Source organism: Mustela putorius, unplaced genomic scaffold (assembly GCF_011764305.1).
Source record: "Mustela putorius furo isolate JIRA1106 unplaced genomic scaffold, ASM1176430v1.1 tig00003901_pilon_pilon_pilon, whole genome shotgun sequence".
Classification (NCBI taxonomy): domain Eukaryota; kingdom Metazoa; phylum Chordata; class Mammalia; order Carnivora; family Mustelidae; genus Mustela; species Mustela putorius.
Window position 1 is genome coordinate 19,134,930 of NW_025422049.1, and position 25,576 is coordinate 19,160,505.

General features: G+C 35.0%; 1 protein-coding gene across 3 annotated transcripts in view; it reads right to left on the reverse strand.

The window, feature by feature from the left end:
* Positions 1 to 1,092: 1,092 nt before the first annotated feature.
* Positions 1,093 to 25,576, reverse strand: part of RADX (RPA1 related single stranded DNA binding protein, X-linked) — a 79,623-nt gene continuing 55,139 nt past the window's right edge. For all 3 annotated transcript variants that reach the window (XM_013064856.2, XM_013064855.2, XM_013064854.2), the window contains exons 12-14: positions 16,447 to 16,737; positions 7,892 to 8,059; positions 1,093 to 2,380 (exon numbers count right to left, since the gene is read on the reverse strand). In XM_013064856.2, coding sequence (XP_012920310.1) covers positions 2,250 to 2,380; positions 7,892 to 8,059; positions 16,447 to 16,737 — 590 coding nt within the window. In that variant the 3' untranslated portion in view covers positions 1,093 to 2,249. The remainder of the gene's footprint in view (positions 2,381 to 7,891; positions 8,060 to 16,446; positions 16,738 to 25,576) is intronic.

The window sequence follows — 25,576 nt, forward strand, 5'->3', positions numbered from 1 at the left end:
TATAACATTGGTCCATATTGGCAGAGGTTATATAGCTCAAAATATCAAATGTTATTACTGTCATCAAATAAAGGTGACACTAATTTCTTAGAAGTCCTTTTCTTTTTCTTTTTTAAAAGATTTTATTTATTTATTTGACAGAGAGAGATCACAAGTAGGCAGAGAGGCAGGCAGACAGAGAGAGAGAGAGGAAGGGAAGCAGGTTCCCTGCTGAGCAGAGAGCCTAAGCGATGTGAAGCTCAATCCCAGGACCCTGGGATCATGACCTGAGCTGAAGGCAGAGGCTTTAACCCACTGAGCCACCCAGGCACCCAGAAGTCCTTTTTTAATATGAATAAAATGAATGCAGGATAATTCCATAAAGAAATAAAAATAGCAGGGATAACAGGTGCTCAGATTCTTTCTTTCATAGGTTACTAAAGGATTTCAATGCATATAGCTCATCTGCCATCTAAAGGGAGAGACTGTGGTTCTCCAGTAGACTATATAATATTTCACAATTTACTAATTGATTCCTTAATTTGAAAGCGACATCTTGGTAATATATTTGTGTGGCTTTGGAATTAATGAACACATTTTCAGTTGAAGGTAAGTTCTTGTGATGGTAGTTTGGTATTTTCTTAGGAAATGCTACCATAGCTATCCCACTTTAAAATACCAAAAATGTGGACACAGACATGTAACTCCAAATTTAGATAGAAATGCTTCTAGAATGTAAAATAAATTGCCAGGGAAGCTGTTTTTAAAGATCCTAAATTTTCAAAAATTGTTCATATTTCTTATTCAATATGAGAACAAAAATTATACCCATTAAGGTGTGTAGCTTTGAAATCTCAGCCTGAGGTTTTTCTTCAATAGCCATATAAGTATTAATTTTTCCCTTCCACAGCATTTACATGTCAGTAAAATTGAATTCCCGTTTAAAGTTTATGATAGTTTAATAGAGAAACCCAGATTCCATTTGATAAACAAGTCTTCAACCCACATGGAAGAATCATATTGGTTCATTTAACAAGTATAGTCTATTATAGGCCAAAAAATATGGAAGAGGGATGTCAAGTATATTAAAAATGAGACAAGAGACCAAAAAAGTTACTGTTTTAACTTTAATAATACACTCAAAATTTTAACACAAGAAGTCACTATTTTAATTAACATTTAAACACAATTATAAGGAACAAAATGCTGAATGCCTTGATGAACAAAGTACAGCATCTGTCTTTAGATTCACGAGCTGTCCAGAACATTTAAAATATATAGCATATGAAGTCACAGAACCAGAGGGCTAGAAGAAAACCCCACAAGGTAATTGCTTATCTAGATTGATTGATCTTGACATTGAATACTTTTTAACTCATGTGATGGGTCATTTTGGTCATCTAACTAACCACATAACTGTCAACCACAGGGCTTTGCAAATGTGGAATGGTGATTTACAGTTAAAACGAAGTATAATAGATAACCAGAATAAAATCCTCTTAGTCACTGTTTTATATTTTCAATATGCACACTTTAAATGTTAATATGAGATAAAATTTCACTATTTAAACTCACATTACATGTACCAAAACTACACATGAATATAGCAAAAGTGGAAACCCACGTAGCCTCTGGCTTTTAAGCTCACACACTGGTCAAAACATTTAGAAATTTGAAGGATAAAAGTCACAATAAAGAGTGAAAAGCCTTAAGACAATTTAACACACTCATTGTACAGCTGACCAAACTAAGGACCAAGGCAACCGGACCATAACAATCCATGTGTGCTTTTTGAAAATGACAGTAACCATCACAGTCATGAGAAATGCAGGTTGACCACTTTAGGAGAATTTAATCTTCAAATTAGCAATTCAGAATTTCCCACTATAGGTGAAGAAAAGTGGAAGGATATTAAATATTCACGAGAAGTTAACTCTTATAAGTCAGGATGCCTTAGGCTGAGGCTTGAGAATAAAAGCACTTCACGAATAGAATAGTGAACACAAATCATTACAAGTCAAGATAATAGTTATATAGAAGTAAGGTAAATTTTCTTGATACACAAAAATTGTTTTGATGAACTTTTCAGTAATGAATTTAAAATGAACTGCGTTAGCTTCAAACACAAGAGGAACATAAACTACTTAATAACTTTAGAGCTTATGTAATATTCTTGCCAAAAAACAGTTGCTGAAATTACCAACAAAATGAGAGAATATCTTTAAAGCAGTGCCCTCCTTATAACCTGTAATCATTTCACTTGCCAATTTTTAGGAATTATTAGTTGGACTATAAATCCTGTGCAGGTAGACTTCTACTTTATTGTTACCCAAATTACAGATATCCAAGATACCGACGATATGCACTCTATCCAGTCTACTTGCAGCTTTTATAATATCACCTAAAAATAAAAAGCAGATGGTAAGTATTGTAAAATAGTTAAATATTTACTTGGATTTAGTATCACATAAGCTGACTTTTTTTCTTATAACATTAACAAATGTCCCTCATCTTCCCTCCAATTTGTCACATATTCATCAAAGTTACATTATGGTAACTTCTGCACATAGCAATGAATATATCACACAGATGCTACTATTAATGTCAAGATATGGGCTGGTATTCCAAAGCCATATTTAGTTATTTTTACTTTTCAAATCTTTTTGGTGGACTAAAGTAAGTATATATTTTTTCAGGGTTATTTATATGGTACCAAGTAAGCAATTTACTGTTTACACTTCAAGGGAGTACAAAAATAACTTTTTCTATTTAGAATTTAATTGTCAATTCTTTACAAAACTTAATAGATGTAAAGCAAACTACATGTAATTGAAGTTTTTTTAAAGGATATTTCCTCTGAAACAGCTTAATTAACTAACACTTAGCTTTGTATACTCTCAAGAAGCTCTACCAAAAATGGATCAGGTGAAGGACATTACTGTATATGGTGGAGTAGGCAGTGTCAGAGCTGTGTCCCTACCACTAACTTACGGGCTGACAAAAACTCTCAGATCAACTTCTGCAGAACTCTGGCATCTATACAAGAACTTAAAACAATCAGGGGAAAGATTAATAGAGAAAGAGCTGCCGTACTGTGGTAAGAACGTGCTGAGGTGCTTTAAATTGCCCATGTACTCCCTGTATCAGCAGCAGCCAGGAAGACGGCAGCTAACACTCCTGGTGTAGGCTGTTTGTACCAGATGGTGCCATGCAGAACTTACTCTCAAAGACGTGGTTGTGAGTTTGGGCCAATTGGGAAATTCCCTCAAGGGCAGATACAAAAGCTTGCTTTCATTTCACCTGATTTGGGGCATTCCCACACCTGGGGTAGCTTCCCCAGTGGCTTTTGTTGAAAGCATATGGAGACAAAAACATTAGCCAGAGCAGCTGGGGCAAAGTATAAAGTTGGGACAAGCAACAGATCAAAAAGCCTGAGGAGGAAAGGGTTGGGAAAAGATACATGCGGGGGAATAAGGGCTTTTTACAACCTTCTGTGTACATCAAGAAGCCTACATGCCTAGCGCTGGATGCATACTCAGAAAAGGCCTGAGGAAAAACTCCAAATATTCACCTCTCGCTGACCATCAGGCTCTGCAGAGCAGGAAGTGAAAGCTAAGGCAGGGCTGTAAACAGCCTGGGAAAGCACTGAACACAGATCCAATGGCAAAAACTGGAGATCATTTTTGTCCCTGTTTTCCTTTTCTCTCCTCTAAATATTTAAAGAAACTCTTCCAAACACTAACTGACCACTACTAAGCTAACGGATCACAGACTTCAAGGGCTACACATGACAAAGACTTCATTTTAAGTACGAGAAAATGAAAACATTACGCAGAGCCACATGGCTTTGGAATACCAGTCCATATTTTGACATTAGTAGTAGCATCTGTGTGATATATTCACATAGTATTGTGCAACCATCACTGCTTTCCATTTTCAGAACTTTTTCATCATCCCAAACAGAAGTTTGCATACCTTTAAAATCTTAACTCCCCATTAAATACCTCTGTTTTACTTTCTGTCTCTATGAATTTGGCCTCAAGACATGTGCTCTTAACCTTCATAGGCTGTAAATCTGTACCTAAAAGCCAGTGGGGGATATAGGTTTTGTGGGGCCTGAAGGGCATACTGTTTGTTTGTTTATTTATTTATTTATTAAGACTGTTTTTTTGGAGGGTGGGTGGAGAGCACACAGGGAGTGTGAGAGGGAGAAAGAGACTCCCCACTGAGCTGGGAGCCCAATTTGGAGCTTGACTCCGACTCTGGGATTAGGACCTGAGTTGAAGGCAGATGCTCAATCAACTGAGCCACCCAGGTGCCCCAAGGGCATACTATTTAGGATCCCCTTTTAAACATAACAATACTGAAGCAAGTGAGGGCTTCTCAAGTTTAGTCTTTGTTAACATCATTATTAAAGCCACCTCTGTTAGATATGTCACAAAATCTGATGAATTATTTACAACTGTGCAAATTCACTAATGCACAATGAATACAATAATGACAAATATAGAAAATAAGTATATAACTTTCTTCTTCTTTGAATGGGATGGACTTTAATCTAGATGCTTTGGAAAGATTTCGAGATCTTTAGCTTTGATGCTAACTGCAACAACCCAAACCTTAATAATTCAAATTGTTATCATATATTGACTTTTATAAATAATGATTAACAGAGTGACTGAAACATAAAGTATAAGTAAAACCACTGTTTGAGTAAGTGACTCTGCCTACTTGTGCTAATGCTTTGAGCAAATGACGACCTCTCAAACTACTCATCTGGTACTATGTTAGAGAATGTGCAGATTAAATACTCAGGACGTAGGGCACCTAGAATGGTGGCTGACACAAAGCTCAGGTATTAGCAAACAATCATTTTCTACTTTAGAAAATTAATATGAAAAAAAGAAAAACTAGTATGAAATTAAGATGTTATTATTTACATCACATAGGGATTCTCTTAGAAGCACCTTAGAATGAGCTTCTCTACATTTCATTTTAAATTGTTAGACTTGTGTATAAAAACTGTACTTTTTTTGAAACATCACAGATGCACACAGTGAGGGTGACTTCTTTTGCCATCAGTCTGCCAAAGAGTAGCAAGAACAATACCTAGCATTTCTAAAGGTGTGAGTAAAGTGCGATTCTTGCTTTTGGTAAAGGTGTAAATCAGTATAAACTTTTGGATGACAATGTGACAGTATCTGCCAAAATTTTAAATGCCTACATATTTAAGTCAGTGACTACTTTTCTAAGAATTCATCTTATAGATATGTGTATAAGTGCAAAAAATATGTATATATACACGGATAGATAGATACTCATTGTGGTACTCTTTGTTGAGAGCCAAAATATTTGAAAATAATCTCAACACCAATCACTAGGGGATTGAGTAAATAATTTTGGTACATACACATAGTTAAATATTTATAGGTATTAAAATGAATGAAGCAGCTCTCTATATACTAACATGAAAGCTATTCAAGATACATTGTCAGGAGGAAAAAAGTGGTTATGGAACTATATGTTTACTATACTTCCATGTATGTATATTTCTTTAAGACTGTGTGTGTGTGTGTGTGTGAGACCAAGTGAGATTTATTCCCAGTTGTAAGGGTGGTTTAACATTTGCAAATCAATCAACATGATAAATCGCATCAATAAAAGAAAGGCTAAAAACCATATGATCACTTCAATAGACACAGGTAAAGCATTTGATAAAGTTCAACATCCATAGTTGATGAAAAACCTTTGCAAAGTAGTTCTAGAGAGAACATACCTCAACATAATAAATGCCATACATGGAAAACCCACAGCTAACATCATCCTAAATGGGAAAAAACTCTCAGTTTTTAAGGTCAGGAACACGATGAGGATGTCTACTCTCACCACTTTTATTCAGTATAGTCCTGGAAGTCCTAGCTACAGCAATCAGACAACAAAAAAGAACAAAAGCCATCCAAATTGGTAAGGAGAAGTAAACCATTCAGTATTTGCAGACGACATGAAAGACTCCACCAAAAATCTGCTAGAACTGATTTAAAAAATTCACTAAAGCCATAGGATACAAAATAAACATACAGAAATCAGTTGCATTTCTATACAGTAATAATGAAAACAGCAGAAAAATTAATTAAAAAGACAACCCCATCACAACTGTAACCAAAATAATAAGATAACCAGGAATAAATCTCACCAAAGAGATGAAAGACGTGTACTATGAAAACTCTAAAACACTGATGAAAGAAATTGAAGATGACATAAAGAAATGGAAAGACATTCCATACACAGAGGTTGGAAGAAAAAATACTGTTAAAATGTCTGTACTACCCAAAGCAATCTACAGATCTTATGCAATCCTTATCAAAATACCAACAGCATTTTTTACAGATCTAGATGAAACAATCCTAAAGTTTATATGGAACTTCAAAAGATCCAGAATAGCTGAAGCAATCTTGAAAAAGCAGAGCTGGAGGCATCAAATCCTGGACTTCAAGTTATATTACAAAGCTATAGTAATCAAAACAGTATGGTATTGGCATAAAAACACACATAAATCAACGGAACAGAATAGAAACCCCAGAAATGGACTCGCAACTATATGATCAATTGATCTTCAACACAGCAGGAAAGAATATCCAATGGGGAAAAAAATCTTCAACAAATGGTCTGGGACATATTCTGCTTGAAACAAATCACCTTGTTTTTGATTACCACATCACTTTTCTAGTGGTTCTTGCCCTTCATGTCTCAAATATCAACTGATTGGGCAGTATGATACTAGATTTTTTCAGGTGACCATGTTAGTGACTTTTGGAGAACAACTGGCATTAGCAACTGAGAGTTTTGCCTTGATATTTCATACCAATAATAACATATACACATAGCAGAAGAAATGTGATGAAAGTAGATGTTGTATGTCGTAAGAAAATAAATAACAAATATTTAAACTATATATTAGGGCACTAATTAAGAAATCTGGACTTTCTGGAAGTGAAAAGAGCTGCAATGTAGAAAGTAATACTGCAAAGTCAGCTACTATATCATCTCTAAAATAAACTGTGGTAAAAGTAAAAGACTCATAAAACAAGAGATTCAAGCTTAGTTTGCAGTAACCATTCCTGCCAAAAGTTACTTCATCATCAGGCACAGTTCATAAAACTTGTTTAAAAACAGTATGTACTCAAGAGTTTCATCATCTTAGAAAGACCCACCACAAAATCCCAAGATAATAAAGGCTGTCTTAAAAGTTCTTTTAAATGTAATATCCTTCTAAGCTCAATGAGAACTGCTAGAAGCTTTACTACCCACTCAGGAAAATGAGATGACAATAGGAAGTAGATAATTATAACTGGATACATAATTTTATGGGAACATAGAAATAATTTAGAGTTCAGTAAATTATGTAGCAGCCTAAACAATTAGTCAGTTGAAGTGTTTCACTACTGGGATTACATGAACTCCTAGCCGTCCTCAAGGAATTTATTGCATAGCACTTGAATAACTAAACATTTATAAGAGAAAACAACCATACTGTACTAGGCTGTGGAGGTCTTAAAATTTCAGGCAATTGTAAAATGAAAGGACAGATCATCCCGCCTTAGTTAAAAGGAGAGAGGAGTTGAACTGGCACTGCTCCATGTTATACCACTTAAATCTAATGAATACTTACATTTAGAAATGTATTATAAGAGAATATTCTTAATGTCTGCCTGGAAGCAAAACCATTAATTTGTCCAATTTTTTAAAAAAATATATTCTCATTTATAAATCTTGGGGCACATTTACCAAACGCCCCTTTAAATTATATTGAATGTTAAAGCTAGAACCATTTATATAATTACATTTTAAGATTAGAAGTGTTTACGATATTAATTTTATCCTCTGAGTGAAAGGAATACTGAAATTATCTTACCTGCAAGTGCTCTTGAACCTGCCAGTGTGTCATTTCCAGGTTCATCCTGCGGATACACACAGCTGTAATTCATGCAGGTTAGTAATGTGTCGATTTGGGATGTTCGGAGATCTTCTGGACAATACATGGGCAGGAATGCAACATCAATTGCGATCTCATGGTTCAGACCTATATAGAAAAACCACAATTTGTTAAAAGTGGGTTAGTCAGGGGGCGCCTGGGTGGCTCGGTGGGTTAAGGCCTCTGCCTTCAGCTCAGGTCATGATCCCAGTGTCCTGGGATCGAGCCCCGCATCGGGCTCTCTGCTCATGGGGGAGCCTGCTTCCCTCCCTCTCTGCCTGCCTCTCTGCCTACTTGTGATCTGTCTGTCAATAAAATAAAATAAAATCTTAAAAACAAACAAAAAAAAAGTGGGTTAGTCAGGAAGGTAATGAGGCCAGGTTTCCTAGTTTGATCCTGACATATGCTAAGTAGTTTCACGTGTATAAATGCATGGTTTCAAAGCCAGGAACTAAACCCTTTGCTGTGTAAAACTTTATGAATACATGCAACTGGTTGAAGAGGAGGCACTTTAATGCAGTCTATAACCTCTCCTGGAAATAACAATCCAAAATGTTTTATCAAAAACCAATAAACCCCATAAAAGTCATAACCCCCCAAAAAACTCCAAAGTGTTTTACTTACTGATAGATTATTTAAATTTTAATATCCAGAGGATGACCTGGTCACATAAATGAAGACAAGTATAATATTTTCTTGGTCATTATGTCAGGGGCCATTACAGAATAGAATAATTCAGAGATAACTATTGGTTCCCTTTATGCCATTTGGACTTAAAGATGTATGACTCAAGAAAAGCCAGGGATGGTGGTAACAAGGTCCCATCTGTCCTTTATTATACAATACAAACTTCATTTACTTACCATTAGGGTTATAAAAGTTGCAGCAGAAAAGGGGCTATGGGGGAGCAACCAAAGTAAATCCTGACCTGTGACTGTCATCTCTTTGTTAATGGGTTAATGTCTACTAGGGTGGATATAAAAGACTTCTTAAGGGTGCTTGGGGGGCTCAGTCGGTTAAGTGTCTGACTCCTGATTTCAGTTCAGGTCATGATTTCTGGGTTCTGAGATTGAGCCCGGCATTGGGCTCTGCACTCAGGGGGCAGTTGGCTTGAGGATTCTTTCCCTCTGCCTTTCCCCCTGTTTTTGCATGCTTTCTCACTAAAAACAAAAAACAAAACAAAACAAAACAAAACCCTTTCTTTTAAAGACTTTTTAGAGGCAAGGCTTTGAGCTGGGTACAAAAGGTTGAATAGCATTTAAATAAACAAGAGAGAAGTTATTTCCGGCAGAGCGGGGAGTAGCCAAAATTATAGATCAGAGTAAGGAGACCATCTTGACTGAAGGAAGGGTAAACACACAGAACACAGTTTGAAAACCCTATGAATTCTACCCAGTCATCCCAAACAGAACCCTGGAGGTTATCCTTAACTTCTTCCTTTTGTTCTTCCCTGATACATAGCAAGCAAGTTTTATAGATTCTATGACCTTATTATCTCCTCTACTCATCGCTATAGTGATTCTTAACTACTGGGCATGGGTCAGTGATAGGTAAACAAACTCCTTCCTGTTAAACTGGAAACTGATCCAGAAACACAAGGGCATTTTTTTTGCCTTTAAAAAAAATATATTTTATTTATTTATTTGACAGAGAGATAGAGCCAGAGAGCACAAGTGGAGAGAATGGCAGAGGGAGAGGGAGAAGACGACTTCCCACTGGGCAGGGATACTGCTACATCCCAGGCCCCTGGGATCATGACCTGAGCCAAAGGCAGACGCTTAACCATCTGAGCTACCCAGACACAGTATATATTTTTGCTTTTTATGGGCAAATGACACTAAATCTCCATAGCTTTAAGTTTACATACCACTTAGTGCTCTTTAAAGGTTTTAAGGATTACTAAAGTTTGGTATTCATAAACTGTAATAGTCATGATATCCAGAATTTACTGAGTATTTCAATTCAGTATAAGAAGTGTAACTATCCCATAACTCTAAGCAATGTTGCAAAACTCAAGTGGAAGTACACATGCTGCTGGGGCGCCTGGGTGGCTCAGAGGGTTAAGCCTTTGCCTTTGGCCCGGGTCATGATCTCAGGGTCCTGGGATCAAGCCCCGCATCGGGCTCTCTGCTCAGTGGGGAGTCTGCTTCCCAATCTCTCTCTGTCTGCCTCTCTGCCTACGTGTAATCTGTCTATCAAATAAATAAATAAGATCTTAAAAAAAAAAAAAGAAGTACACATGCTGGTATCTTATTTCCTTGATTCTAAGACCAAATTTAACTCTAAGATATACCATCAACTTAATAACAGTTTTAATAAAAAGGAAACTGCATTAAATGTATCCATTGACTGTAAGATGCATTCCAACTCCAAAGTGTAAAAAAAAAAAAGAAAGTATGGGCTTAGAATTGAGAAAATATCAGAAGTTGGAAATCCTGATATTCTCAGAAAGGTAGTTTTATTATCTGTGTGTCACTGATACTATTTTGAATTATTTTCTACATAATAAAATACGGCAAGTTTAGCTTCATCATTACTCATGAAATTTGTTGTGAGCTCTTTGGTTAAAACTAGAGTTCCGGGTATAAATGTATAAGTAAACAGGCCTCAGAGCCTCCATACTTGCTGTTTCTGTGCCTAGAATATTCTTTCCTCAGATAACCAGATTGTTTTTTCACCCTCATCAGGATTCTGTGAATTGTTACTTTTACATTTGTGAAATGTTAACCCTAACCCTGATCACTCTATTAAAATGTAATCCTTTCCAGGGCGCCTCGGTGCCTCAGTTGGTTAAGCATCTGATTCTTGATTTTGATTCAGATCATGATCTCAGGGTTGTAAGATTGTGTCCCAAAAACCAGGCTCCACAGTGGGCGTGGAGCCTGATTAAGAGATTAAGATTCTTTCTCTTCCTCTCTCTCTGCACCTCCCCCCAAAAGATAAAATGTAATCTTTTCCTACTACTTTAAACTCAAACCCCTTTCTAGCATTTATCACCATCTCTTTTATCAGCAAGCTCTTTTATTTGTTGTGTTCACTCATGTAACCTTGTAACCTCAGGACTTAGAACAGCGCTGCCACACATTAGATGCTCAGTAAGTATTTGTTAAATTGAGAAAATGAATGTACACGTACGCATCTTTTACCTATAGTTTTCAAATACTAGACTTTAAGACATTTGTATATTAAGTGTTCAAATATGAATTCATCTGTATTCCTGTTACCAATGAAGAGGAACACAAATTATCCTTCCTATAGTGTGCATACATTTGTATTTCAATGGTGACTTCCTGTTTATGTGTTACTTCAGTAAGTAACTTATATTTTACTGTCTAGGTAAATGTAATCATATATCTGGACTATATTCAAAATTAGAGGAAAATATAAAATCAAACAAGTTAGTTCATATTATTCTTTTGTAGTGTGTGTTATGTGCAATTTATATATCTTCTTCCTCAATTCTTTGTGACCACTAAATTTCTTTTCCAATAAAAAGTGTGAAAGTGTGTGTGTGTGTGTGTGTGTGTGTGTGTGTGTAGGTACATGTATGCATACACATGCACATGTTTGAGGGGAGGCAATTTATAATCCTGGTACCTAGCATAATGCTTGCAATATACCATATTTTACTTACTCTAAGATGCCACTAAGAAAAATGCTACCAACTGAACAAAGGCATGATTTCAATTGTAAGATGCATACTGATTTTTCAGAGGTTAAAATATGGGGGAAATGAGTGTCTTATGGTGATAAAATCTGACAGTAGGTACTTCATGTTTCATACATTATAATCACTTTCATTATGCAATGAAATTAGGGACAGAATTAAAGGGTGGCAACAGTAACCTAGCTCTGGAACCCATATAATCCAGCATACTGCTCTAATGAGATATAAGAGTGGAGAAGCATCTCAGTGGGATAGGATATCCTGAGGATGTCGTCAGTGAGGTAATCAACAGTGAGAAAACTCAATGCTACTCAGTTAATGGTTCTGATAGGCTTCAGAATGGAAGGAGGCATACTTTATGGGTAAAAGTAATTGGCCCTGAGCCCGCAGCTAGTACCAAGGAGGGAAGGAGTTATGTTGGCCTGCTTGGTTGCTTTAATAGAACAAAAAAGTCAAGGTAAGTAAATCCTTATTATTTCAATATAACCACAGCATATTAAATTGCTTTGATGTTATAATTAATGCTATTAAATTTTAAATTATCTTTTAGATGCATTTTACAAAAAGGAAAAGAACAAACCATATAAAAATTAGGGGAGTTTTTCTTGACTTGCTTGAGACAAAATGGATGACCTACAGAGGTTTACAAAAGACTGGCTGAATTATGATCCTTATTGCCTAGGTCAAATGCAAATTGAAGAGAGGACTGTTAAGCTGTGATCGACTCAGGATTTCGAGGGTAACTAAATCAATGTTAGTAAAGCCAATAATATACTGATGCCATCTAGGAGTCTAATCTAGGTTTTGAAAACTGTTTTCTTGTATTTAAAGGGGGGAATAACTTAAAATCAGGAGAGACTGACCAATAGATTTTGTAGTGGGCCTAAAGGCCCTGAAAATTTAGTTTGTTACTTCATTCCAGTATCTTCTTTTTGAAATGTGTGTTATTTCATAATAAACAATGGACTGAGGTTTTAGCACCCACTAAAAACATCTATTTATTTGAGACAAGTAAGATGGTATGGCAAGGATTTTAATATAAAAATCAGCATTTCTGGAATAGGTTTCTGATGTTGCAATAGTACCCCACTGTTGTTGGGAGCTATTAGAATTGTATGTAGGAAGATTAATAATTCCATTCAATGTTCTCAATAATGATTAATCCCAGACCAGTCAGAGTTAATGCTTATAACAGAGTTATGGTATGGATAACCTTTCTAGCTCCCAGAATAAGACACTTCAAAATTACTGAGTCCTTCAGGGATCAGCAAGATACTGCAGAGGGATAATTAATCACTGGAAGATAGTAACAATGTAGGTGGACAATCTTCATGTCGGAAGAATTTAAAATATCATAGAGATTTATCTGTCTGGATTGGTTTAGCTAGTTTTATCAAAAAACAGAGGTCTATAAGAGGGGTCAGCAAACTATGACCTGAAAATAAAACAAAAAAAACACACAAAAAAACTATGACCTGGGGGGGTGTGTCAAATCTAGCTTGTACCTGGTTTTGTACAACCCATAAGCTAAGAATATTTTTTTTACATCTTAAATGGTTGAAAAAAATCAAATGAATATTTTGTGATATGTGAAAATTATAAGCAATTCAAATTTCAGTGTCTATAAAGTTTTATCCAAACACAGCCATGCACATTCATTTATATATTGTCTATGGCTGCTTTCCCACTAAAACAGGAGAACTAAGTAGTTGGGACAGATACTGTATGGCCTGCAAAGCCTCAAACATTTACTACTTGGCTTTTTACAAAACAAGTATACCCCCATGTACTGAACACATATAAGGTCATCTTTCAGTTTTAGGATTATATCATTTAACAAATAGTACCATATTGAGAGATGTATTCGTTTCTTTTGAGTTCACTGCTCACACCATGCTTACGACGGATTGCCCATTGTCTGGTCTCATAATACAACTTAGGTTTCCTATTTTCACAAAACGGTATAATAAATTCACTACTTTTACATCTGATATTTGCCACTTATTTTAACCAAAATCTGAGAGTATCTGGGGCACCAGGGTGGCTCATTTGGTTGTTTCTGCCTATGCCTCAGGTCATGATCCCAGGGTCCTGGGATTGAGCCCCAAGTTGGTCTCCCTGCTCTGCAGGGAGTTTGCTTCCTCCCTCTCCCTCTGATCCTCACTTGTGCTTGCCCTCTCTCTCTAGTGTTTTCTCTCTCTCAAATAAATAAATAAAATCTTTTAAAAAACCCCAAATCTGAGAATATCTATACTTCAAGTCCTATTAAGAGAACAGTATTTCTTAATCTTAATTCTACTCCTGTATACCAGACAAGCAGGACACATTCTTGTCATTGGCTCTGGTGTAGCAGTAAGTCTCCCTTAGGAAGGTAAGGGATATTGAATAGGCTGCTTCTCTGCAGTGTACCAAAATTTTAAGGAGTGTGGGAAGGCCTCCCTTGGATGATTTTGATAGGTTACCTCTTCCCATCAAGGTTCTATAAGAATCAGTAGATCAGCTCTAGGTGTTATATAAGTGATGATTTGCTGGATTCTACTCCTGAAACTAATATCACACTATATGTTAACTAAAGTTTAAATAAAAACTTGAAATATTAAAAAAATGAATCAATGGATCAGTATTTTTTTTTAAGATTTTATTTATTTATTTGACAGAGAGAGACCACAAGTAGACAGAGAGGCAGGCAGAGAGAGAGAGAGAGAGAGAGGGAAGCAGGCTCCCTGCTGAGCAGAGAGCCGGATTCGGGACTCGATCCCAGGACCCCGAGATCGTGACCCGAGCCAAAGGCAGCGGCTTAACCAACTGAGACACCCAGGCGCCCCTGTACCATTTATTTTAGTTCTCTAGGTTTCATTTATGTATTAAGTTTGCCATTAGAGAGCTAAATATATGGATTTTGTGATAATTAAGGTAAAAATATACTCCTTTACAGAAATGTTACTAAGCTTTGACTAATTACTATATTGATTATATTTGTAAGTATGATGAAACAATCAATTACCTGAAGAACATTTTTATATCTTTAAAAAAGAAAACTATAGATGAAAATATCAAACTACTGTTATTCTATCTTATTTATACAACAACTTCATATGGTAAAATCTGATGTGAGTTTTAATAAAGGAAAAAATAATAGGTTTTCTATATATGAGTGTTTGTTTCATCTGTAATAGGAGACATGATTTCTAATCATGGCCTTGGTTCTACCTAACCAGGGTATAGGACTAGATGATATGCAAACTTCTTTTAACTTTAAAATTGAATACCTCATCAGGAAAAAAATCCCTTTCTTTCTCCCTGCCAGAAAGTTGACCAAAAATTACCGCCAAATGGTAACTTAGTTATTTGCAAGTATGTAATAATATGTACTTTTCCTGTTTCATTTTAAATGTTCTATTTTGTTTTATCCATCTGTGATTTATTTTTCACTGTCTTTTATTCCTGTAAAATACCTTAAGTCCTTGAAAACAGGTGGGACCTAAAATGGCATAATTCTAGTGTGGACTAGAGCTGACTGGACAGAATGACACATTTCACATTCGATTCTTGCTTTTAAGTGATGTAAAGAGACCAAGTAATGCAGTCTAGTAAGCAGAAGCATTTGAAACAGGTCTGATATGTCTAACAGAGTCAGGAGAAATTAATACTTTTTGTAGACTGTACACATACACACAATTAAACATATAAACATATGTGTGAGGAGGCAGAGAAGAGGGAGTGGGAGAGAATAAAAATGAAAAAGGAATCCTAATAAAAGTCAAGGTAATTCATTCTAGTACTCTAGATGTAAAAATCTATGAAATGTACTTTTTTCAGCCATTAGATCTATTTGCTAATGACTTTTCCTCATTTTTTAATTTTAAGGTAACAAGACCTTCCTTTAAGATACAAATACAAATAAACATTTTCTTTGACTCTGAGAATAGCTTATTTTGGCTGAGATTTTTATTTTAGAATTAGTTTTTTGATCTGTATGTTTTTCATTCTTTGGAAAGAAACAAAATTAAATATAAGTTTAAAAATGTCTTGACTTTTTAAAAGTTTTTATTTCAATTCCACTAAGTTAACATAGAGTGTAATATTAGTTTCAAGTGTACAACATAGTGCTTCAGCACTTTCATTCCTCATCCTGTGCTCATCACAACAAGTGCACTCCTTAATCCCCATCATCTAGTTCACCCATCCCCCACCTGTCTTTCCTCTGGTAACCCTCAGTTTGTTCTCTAAAAAAAAATGTGTTGACTTTTAAATTTCTGTAAGTTCCATGGCTACTTCTCAGGTTTGAGTAACCTGAGAACATCCGTTTATTTTCCCTTATAGACCAGGGAAGATTTTTAGCTTCTTTCTGTTACAACCTGAGATAGCTGAGAATTTCACTTTTTTCAGGGACTAAACAGAACTCTGTTCATAGAAGTTTCTCTCAGTTGGTGTCTCCTTTCTCTTTAACATACACTTTACTTTTCAATGTTTCAGATACACTGAGAAAGAAGCAGAGTACCTGAGCAAGAAAGTGGTGGCTAAAGAAAACAAAATTCGTTTTAGAAGTAGTCAGGTAGTCAGGGGTGAGGAAAGTTCTGTTGGTTCCCATTCTTCTCTGCCCAAATACTTTCCTAGGACTTGCCAATGTTTAAAAACCTACAATTAGAGCTTAATGTACTCCAGAATTAGTGCTCCATGCCTCCATTGGTTTGAGCTAAACAGGAACTCTCCTTGGACTTTTTTTTTTTTGGGAGGGGGAGCTTATTTTTTTCCAAGCAAAATAGTATTGTCTATATTAAAAATATATTAAACTAATGATATTCAAAGAAAAGGATACTTTGCTTACCTAGGATGGTTACTTCAAAATGCCCAAGGCTTAGGGCACTCTTAAAGTCCTCAAGGTTTTGGGGCCTTCCCTCTGGTGGTGTGTACTTTGCAGGCTGAGAATTAAACTGCTCAGTAAGAAACTTCCTCTTCTCGAAAATAAATTTTCGTGGAATACTTTCAGTATAAACATGGCTGTAATGCAGGTGATCAATTAAGCCAAACTTCTTCTCTCTCCACAGCTGACTTTCCCACCTATCGCCTATAGGTCTTTTGGCTTTTCCTGCGGTACTGGTGCTTGCGCTTTCTTGACCTATTAAAGAAAAATGAGATAGATACAATGGACTTGCAAACTAATCAAATTAAATCATTCAGTACAAAAAAGTACAGATTAATGAGGAATAGCTTAATTAACTTTAAAAATCAAATAACCACATATAAAATGTAAATTGAATGTCCAAAAGATAATTCTTATTAAAGAGAAGAGAACAAAATTCATTTCAAAATGAACTTTTCCTTCAAAATATTAGAAACTGATATTGTTTTTCTCTGTTGCTGGAATTATGAAGATTTGTAATTACCTTCCTTACATGTTTTCTGTATTTGCTGAACTCTCTTAAATAAACATATATTCCTTTTATATTCAATGAAAAATTCAAGTTAAGTCCAATTCATAACTGTTAGAGATGTGACCTCCACTCACTATTGGTGGAATTTAAACTTCAAATAAAATTTGTTAATCTTTGCTAAAAGGAGCCTGAACAGACACAAAATACAGTCTTCTTCATGGCTATAACTCTCCTTCAGGAAAATCACTTATTATATACTTATTATATACTCCTTTCTGATCTAAATAACATGGAAAACAAAGAGGGAACTAAACTCAGATGAAAAATCCCTGCAATTCGTAATTGTTTTCTATCATCAAGTCAATTTATCACTTATGTACAGTTTATCTAACACATTCAGTTTCTAAGGCAGAATATAATTTCTCCCCTACACATTATGACATTCAGTCATTCTTTCTTTCATTCAACAAAAAATTAGTGAGTACTTATTAAATATATTCCAAATACTGTGCTAAAGAATTTGGTAAAAATAATATTTTAATTGAATAATACACCCTAGGAGCTGAAGGCACGTGACATAATCAGAAAAAACAGATATTGGAAACAGACTCTCATGTTGTCAGTTCTGCTAGCTGAGACAAGCTGACAGCAACTCTGTTCCAGAATTCACCAAGGTTGCTGAATTGCTTCCTTGCAGGTGGCCCATGCCTTGGTGCTCATTATTATCCTAGGTTAAAGAACCATGCTAGTGCTGAAGGGGGTTTCAATAGCAAAGTTTCAATGTGATTGATACACAACTTCTGCTTTTGAAATATACCCTATTCTCACATCACTTTTTTTTTAAACCTCTCCAGAGACTTACTAAAAATTTCTTATGGGGTAAAGTTCTAGACTGAGTTGTAAGTGAAGATAAAGAAGTTGAATACACATTTCTTACTCTCCAAGAACTCAAACCACTATAGTATTATAAGAGTTTAATTCAAAATTCAGTTGATCAACACACTTAATCTCCTATAATAATGCTTGATAACAAAAAGGATAAAAAGGTAATTGCACATGAAAAAGAATGAAATTAATCAAAGCCAAGAGAAAAACCCAGTTAACAGGATTAAACTGAGAACTGTAGAATGATTTAATCTTTTTTATTTTCTAAAATAGGCTTCCTTTCCCCAAGCTGATGAAAGTACATAATTAGAACAACAATAAGTAGCTATCACAATGACTCAAGTTATAGTGAACATTTCTGACTTATTCTAAAATATAGCATCCAAAAAAACAAGTTATAAGCTATTCCAATTTTTAAAAATTAAATAATCACATCTACCTTACAGGAAAAAAAACCCTTATGACTGACCCTGTCAGGAATAAGTCAAAGTATTTGCTATGCTTTGTTTGAGTATTGGTATCAAGGACTAGCAAGGTATAAATTTTTATCTGAAAAATTCCTTTGAAAATTCTGCTTTTTTATTTTAGTAACGTGGGACTATAACGTGGAACCCTTATTATATGTTCACAATTATTACAAATGGGCATGATCTCAGTACAAGAGATACTGTCAGTCACTGTTTGTGAATGGCAAGATTTTAAAGGCAATAATTAGGAGAAAAAAATACGGCTAGAATTCACATTTTTCTAAAAATATGATGGAAAATTATGAATTGGAATTCTTTTATTTTTAGTTTGAATACTACTAAATGTGAAACACATTATGTTTTTAGGCCTAATGCACAACAAAGATAAAGGTTAATTACTTAAAAAATATGTTTTTGCATATATATGTATACATATATACACACACACATATATACATGATTATATGTTATAAACATAACTTATTTTAATGATTCATTTTACCCTAATTTCTGGTGAGAGTAGACTTACATTTTAGTGGAGAAAATTTTAGTAGAAGACCACATTAAAGTTGTGAGGTAAAAAAAAATACCCAACATATTATAAACATATGTATGTAAGAATGGTGATTTTGTTTCTTCACAAAATCTACTCTGAGCATTTTATTATATGGATAAAAATGATGGGCAGGGATGTATGGAGGCATTTGGGAGGGTGAAGAGCTATTTTCTTTGTCTCTTCCCCGCTTACATCAACTAACTTCAACTTGGTGTAAGAGCTACAAGGCTAGAAAAGAACAGGGTATTTTTCATTCAGTAGCAAGTATAAAATAGACTTTTTTAAAAAAATGTGTAAGTCAGAGGCTACCTATAATGTTACTGTTACTGTCATACTCAACAGTGAAAAATTGAAAGCATTTTCTCTAAGAACAGGAACAAGACAGGATATCCTCTCTTACCACTTTTCTTCAATAGAATATTGGGAATCTTAACCACAGCAATAAGACAAGAAAAAAAGGCATCTAAATTGGAAGGGAAGAAGTAAAACTGCCACCATTTGCAGACAATGTAATATATACATTCCTAAAGTCTGCACCAAAACAAAAACAAAAACAAAAAAACCCACAAAAAAACAAAAACCAGTTAGAACTACGAAACAAATTCAGTAAAGATGAAGGATACAAAACCAATATACAGAAATGTGTGGTATTTCTATACACTAGTAACTATCAGAAAGACAAATTAAGAAAGCAATCTCATTTACAATTGTACCAAAAGGGAAAAAAATACCTGAAAGTCAATTTGACCAAGGCAGTGAAAGACCTGTACTATAAGACACTGAAGGAAGAAACTGAAGATGAAACAAACAAATGGAAAGATAGTCTCTGTTCATAGACTGGAAAAATATTGTTAAAATGTCCATACTACTCAAAGCAATCTATAGATTCAATGCAATCCCCATCAAAATTCTAATGGCATTTCCCACAGAGCTAGAACAAGTACTTCTAAAATTTGTATGGAACAACTAAAGATCCTAAATAGCCAGGGTAATCTTTAGAGAGAATAACAAAGCTGAAGGTATCATACTGGCAGATTTCAAACCATAGTACAAAGCTTATAGTAATCAAAACGGTATGGTGCTGGCATAAAAATAGACACAAAGATAAAGGTAAGAGAACTGAGAGCCCAGAAAGAAACCCACATTTATACAGACAATTAATTTATGGCAAAGGAGCCAAGAGCATACATTGGAGAAAGGACAGCTGTTTCAATAAGTGGTGCTGAGAAAACTGGTTAGTCCCATGGAAAAGATGAAACTAGACTGCTAATTTACACCATACAGAAAAATTAACTCAAAATGCATTAAAGATTTGAATGTAAGACCTGAAACCATAAAATTCCCAGAATAAAACATAGGCAGTAAGCTCCTAAGGCACTAAGACATCAGTCTTAGAGATGTGTTTCTGTATCTGACTCCAAAGGCAAGGGAAGCAAAAGAAAAATAAACAAATGGGATTACATCCTACTAAAAAAGTTTTGCACTGCAAAGTAAACCATCATCAAAACAAAAAGGCAACCTACCCAATGGGAGGAGATATTTGCGTATATCCAATGAGGAATTAATATCTAAAATACAGAAAGAACTCATACAACTCAACAATAAAAAAAAATGATTTAAAGGGGGCAGAAGATCTGAATACACATTTTTCCCAAAGAAGACATACAGATGGCCAATAGGCACATGAAAACAAGTTCAAACCACTAAATACTAGGAAAATGCAAATCAAAACAACAACAAAATATCACCTCAAACCTGTTGGAATGGCTATTATAAAAAAGACAAGAGATAACTATTGGAGAAAGTGTGGAGAGAAAGGAACCCTCACATACTGTTGATGGAAATGTAAATTAGTGTAGCTGCTAGGAAAACAACATGGAGCCTTTTAAAAAAATTAAGAATAGATTTATCATATATATCTAGCTGTTCCACTTCTGGATATTTATCCAAAGAATACAACACCACTAATTTGAAAAGATATATATATCCTTATCTTCATTGTCACATCATTTACAGTAGCTCCAATAAAACATCTTAGAGCATGTCTCCTTGTGTACTCAACAAATAGGTCAGAGGGTATAACATATTTGGTATTGTCAAATTACTCTCAAAAGTAGTAGTACAACATTTATATGAGAAAGGGGAGCATGACTCATTTTCTTTGAAATACACACATATCTGCTTATATTATAAAACAAACAATGGAAAAATACATTATAGAATGAATTAAAAAGTTACCTACAGTGGGTGAGAAGGAATCAGGGATTAAAAAATAAACTTCTTTAAATATGTATTCTTTTTCTATATTTGACTATTGAACTATGAAAGTCATTTAGAAAATTAAGTATTTATTTAAAGAAATCAATCTTTAAGCATCAAAATAAAAGACATGAACCTAAATTTCTATCTACTTGATAGTATACCCATACAGAGAGAGATATCACAAGTGGCTTTAAAGAATAATAATTCACTAATCCCTAGTTGGCATATTCAAAGACAAAATAATCACAAAACAAACAAAACAAACCTTAAATTTTTTCTAGTAAAATTGTTGTTATAAATGTTGAGGTGATTATTCTGGAACTGTTTTTATATGTGGTGAGTGAAAGCAAATAAACTACTGTGTAATATTCTGATTCTGTCATCTCCAGGGTCTTCAGAGCCAGGATTCTTGTAATGAAAAGAAGCTTCTTCTATCTTTATCATCTAAGTCAAAATTCTGTAGTTATGAATTTGAATTGAAAATATAAAAATGAAATCATGACATATTTTGTTTTAACTAAGCAACCAACCAGTCAGCTGAGTGCATTTTCAAGTTCTGTCCACCGCAAAGGTCTAGAAATAATAACTAGACCAATACCAATCAATACCCATAATGCATCATCTGTAGTCTTTAGATACCAGAGCTCTGTGGAAAAATAGCTGATTCTATGTCTGGAGCAGAAAAATGTTCACAAGGAACGTGGATATACTTTGTCAAACCAGTTATCAAAAAGCTATTAAAACAATTAGAGTCATATCAAAAGGACTCATAAGCAAATTTTAAGAGTTTCCTACTAGCCAAAGACAAAATAGCATGACCAGCAATGAGTATGGTAATTGTGAGAGAAAGAAACACATCAAATATATTTAAATCTATGAGTTCATAGCATTATTAAAAATATAAACAACAAAAAACTAATAGATTATTTGGAAAATTCTAGGGGTCCAACTCATTACTTTGAAAATTGATAAAGAGAAAGAATCAAGCATCTATCCTGCCTTTCCTCAATGAACTGTACATCTTAGTAACCAAATAATAAATTAGAAGTTTTTCCTTATAAGGCTATTTCAGTTACTAAATGAAGAAGGAGTGATAGAATTAGGTTATGACCATTTCACAGCCTCTTATGAATTAATGGACCTCAGCATTTATTATCAGAAGCCACTAACAATATCAAGAAACGACAAAACTTTATGAGTTGAGCAAAATGGCAGAGTAGGCAGCTCAAAGCTTCCATTCCCCCCACCCCAGAAACATTAAAAAATATGTAGAAACTATCAGAAATTACTTTTTCAGAAATCTATAAAACAATCAAATGTTTACAGCAACAAAGTGAATGCCAAATCAAGAAAAAGTTCACCTGCAGGGTACCAGACTGGCTCAGTTAAGCGTCTGCCTTTAGCTCAGGCCAGGATCTCAGGGTCCTGAGATTGAACCTCCCATCTGGCTCCCTGCTCAGCAGGAAGTCTGCTTTTCTTTCTCCCTCTGACTTTCCACCCAATTGTTTTATCTCTCTCAAATAAATAAAATCTTTTTAAAAAGAAAAAGATCACTTAAAAATATTAGGAAAACTTTGTGGCATTTTTACTTGCCTTTGTCCCACTCTTTCCCCACCAGGGTAGGATTCCTAAAGAAGGCAACCTGCATTTCCTAGTATGGGACCCTGGTACAGAGCAGATACTATTCACAAATTATTGTGTTTTCTGTTCTAACATGTCTGGAAGATTTCTGAAGGACTAATACAAGACTTCTGTCTCTGTTTCACCTAATCTGGAACTCAAGCAGGCTGGAATAGCAGTAGTCATTTCTGGAAAACATTGGAATGTAGACAGAGAACCCACAGACACCTGGGACAGAAGATTACAGTTGAGACATAAACACCCTAAGGCCAGAGAGGAAAAAGCCAGGGACAACATTTTGTTGGGAAATTGGTGTATTCAAAATCATTCCTGTATCTTGGGAAATTTAGAAAGCCAAGTGCACACTCAGTTTAAGATGCATATGCAAAAAAGACCTCAAAATGGATGAAAGACCTCAATGTGGGATAAGAATCCATCAAAATCCTAGAGGAAAACATTGGCAATAACTTCTTCAACATCAGCCACATCAACTTCTTTCAAGACACGTCTCCAAAGGCAAGGGAAACAAAAGCGAAAATGAACTTTTGGGACATTGTCAAGATGAAAACCCTCTACACAGCAAAGGAAACAGTCAACAAAACAAGGAGGAAACCCACCAAATGGGAGAAGATATTTGCAAATGACACAACAGACAAAGGGCTGATATCCAAGATCTATAAAGAACTTCTCAAACTCAATACCCAAAAAACAAATAATCAAGTCCAAAAATAGGCAGAAGACATGAGCAGACACTTTTCCAAGGAAGACATACAAATGGCTAACAGATACATGAAAAAGTGTTCATCATTAGCCATCAGGGAAATTCAAATCAAAACCACACTGAGATACCACCTTACACCAGTTAGAATGGCAAAAATCGACAAGGCAAGAAACAAGAAGTGTTGAAGAACATGTGGAGAAAGGGGAACCCTTGTACACTGTTGGTGGGAATGCAAGTGGGGGCAGCCACTTCAGAAAACAGTGTGGAAGTTCCTCAAAAAAATTAAAAATAGTGTTACCCTATGACCCAGCAGTTGCACTACTGAGTATTTACCCCCCAGCATACAGATGTAATGAAAAGGGCCATATGCACCCCAAAGTTCATGGCAGCAATGTCCACAATATCCAAAATGTGGAAAGAGTCGAGATGCACTTCAACAGATGAATGGAGAGAGAAGATGTGGTCCATATATGCAATGGAATATTACTCAGCCATCAGAAAGGATAAATACTTAGTTTTTGCATCAATATAGGTGGGAATGGAAGAGATTATTCTAAGTGAAATAAGTCAAGCAGAGAAAGTCAATTATCATGTGGTTTCACTTATTTGTGGGACATAAGGAATAGCATGGAGAATATTAGGAGAAGGAAGGGAAAAATGAAGGGGGGTAGAAATGGGGGACAAACCATGAGAGACTATGGACTCCAAGAAACAAACTGAGGGATTCAGAGGGGAAGGGAGTGGGGGTATGGGTTAGCCTGGCGATGGATATTAAGGAGGGCATGTATTGCATGGAGCACTGGGTATTATAGGCAAACAATGAATCATGGAACACTACATCAAAAACTAATGATATACTGTATGGTGACTAACATAACATAATACAAAAATTAAAAAAAGAAAACAAAAATTTGTATGTCAAGGATTCTATATTCAACAAAACTGTCCTTCAAAAATGAAAGAGAAATTAAGGCATTAGAAAATTAACAAAAGCTGAAGGACCTACCCCACAAAAAATGCTAACAGGAGTCCTTCAGGTTGACATGAAAGGACACTAGGCAGTAACTTGAAGCTTTATTTAGAAATAAAAATCTCTATTAAAAGTAACTACAGGGCGCCTGGGTGGCTCAGTGGATTAAGCCGCTGCCTTCGGCTCAGGTCATGATCTCAGGGTCCTGGGATCGAGTCCCGCATCGGGCTCTCTGCTCAGCGGGGAGCCTGCTTCCTCCTCTCTCTCTCTCTGCCTACTTGTGATCTCTCTCTGCCAAATAAATAAATAAAATCTTTAAAAAAAAAAAAAAGTAACTACATGGGCAAATATAAGAGCCAGTATAATTGTTTTTAGTTTGTAGCTCCACTTTTTTTTTACATAAAAACAAACATCTATAAAACAAAATATAATTATAAATCATGTTATAGAGCACACAATGTATACAGATGTAATCTGTGATAACAAGAACATAAATGGGGGGATGTGAGAGCTGTACAGGAACACAATTTTTATATGCTTTTGAACTTACATTGACATCAATTCAAACTACATTGTTATAAATTTAGAATGTAAAATTTAACCCCCATGGCAACCACAAGTAAAATATCTAAAATATATATACAGAATAAAATGTGAAGGAAATAAAACCAAGTAGCTATAAAAAAATCTACTCAACATAAAAGAAGGCAGTAATAGAGGAAATGGACAAAAAAGTGTAAGAGAAACTGAAAACAACAAATGGCACAGACATGTCCTTTTGTATCAAAAATTACATTAAATTCTACAAATGCAGAGACTGGAAAGTGGGAAAAAAAAAACAGGCAAAGAGATGCTGCCTATAAGAGACTCAATTTAGCTTCCAGGACACCAATAAACTGAAAGTAAAGGAGTAGAAAAAGCTATTTTATGCAAATCGTAACCAAAGGGGAGCTGAGATGGCCATAATAATATCGGACAAACTAAAATTAAAATAAAAAAAAACTGTTACAAGAGAAAAGGGAGAACATTATGTGTTGATAGGAGTCAATTTATCAAAAAGATATAACTATAAATTAATATGCACCTAAAAACGCAGTCCCAA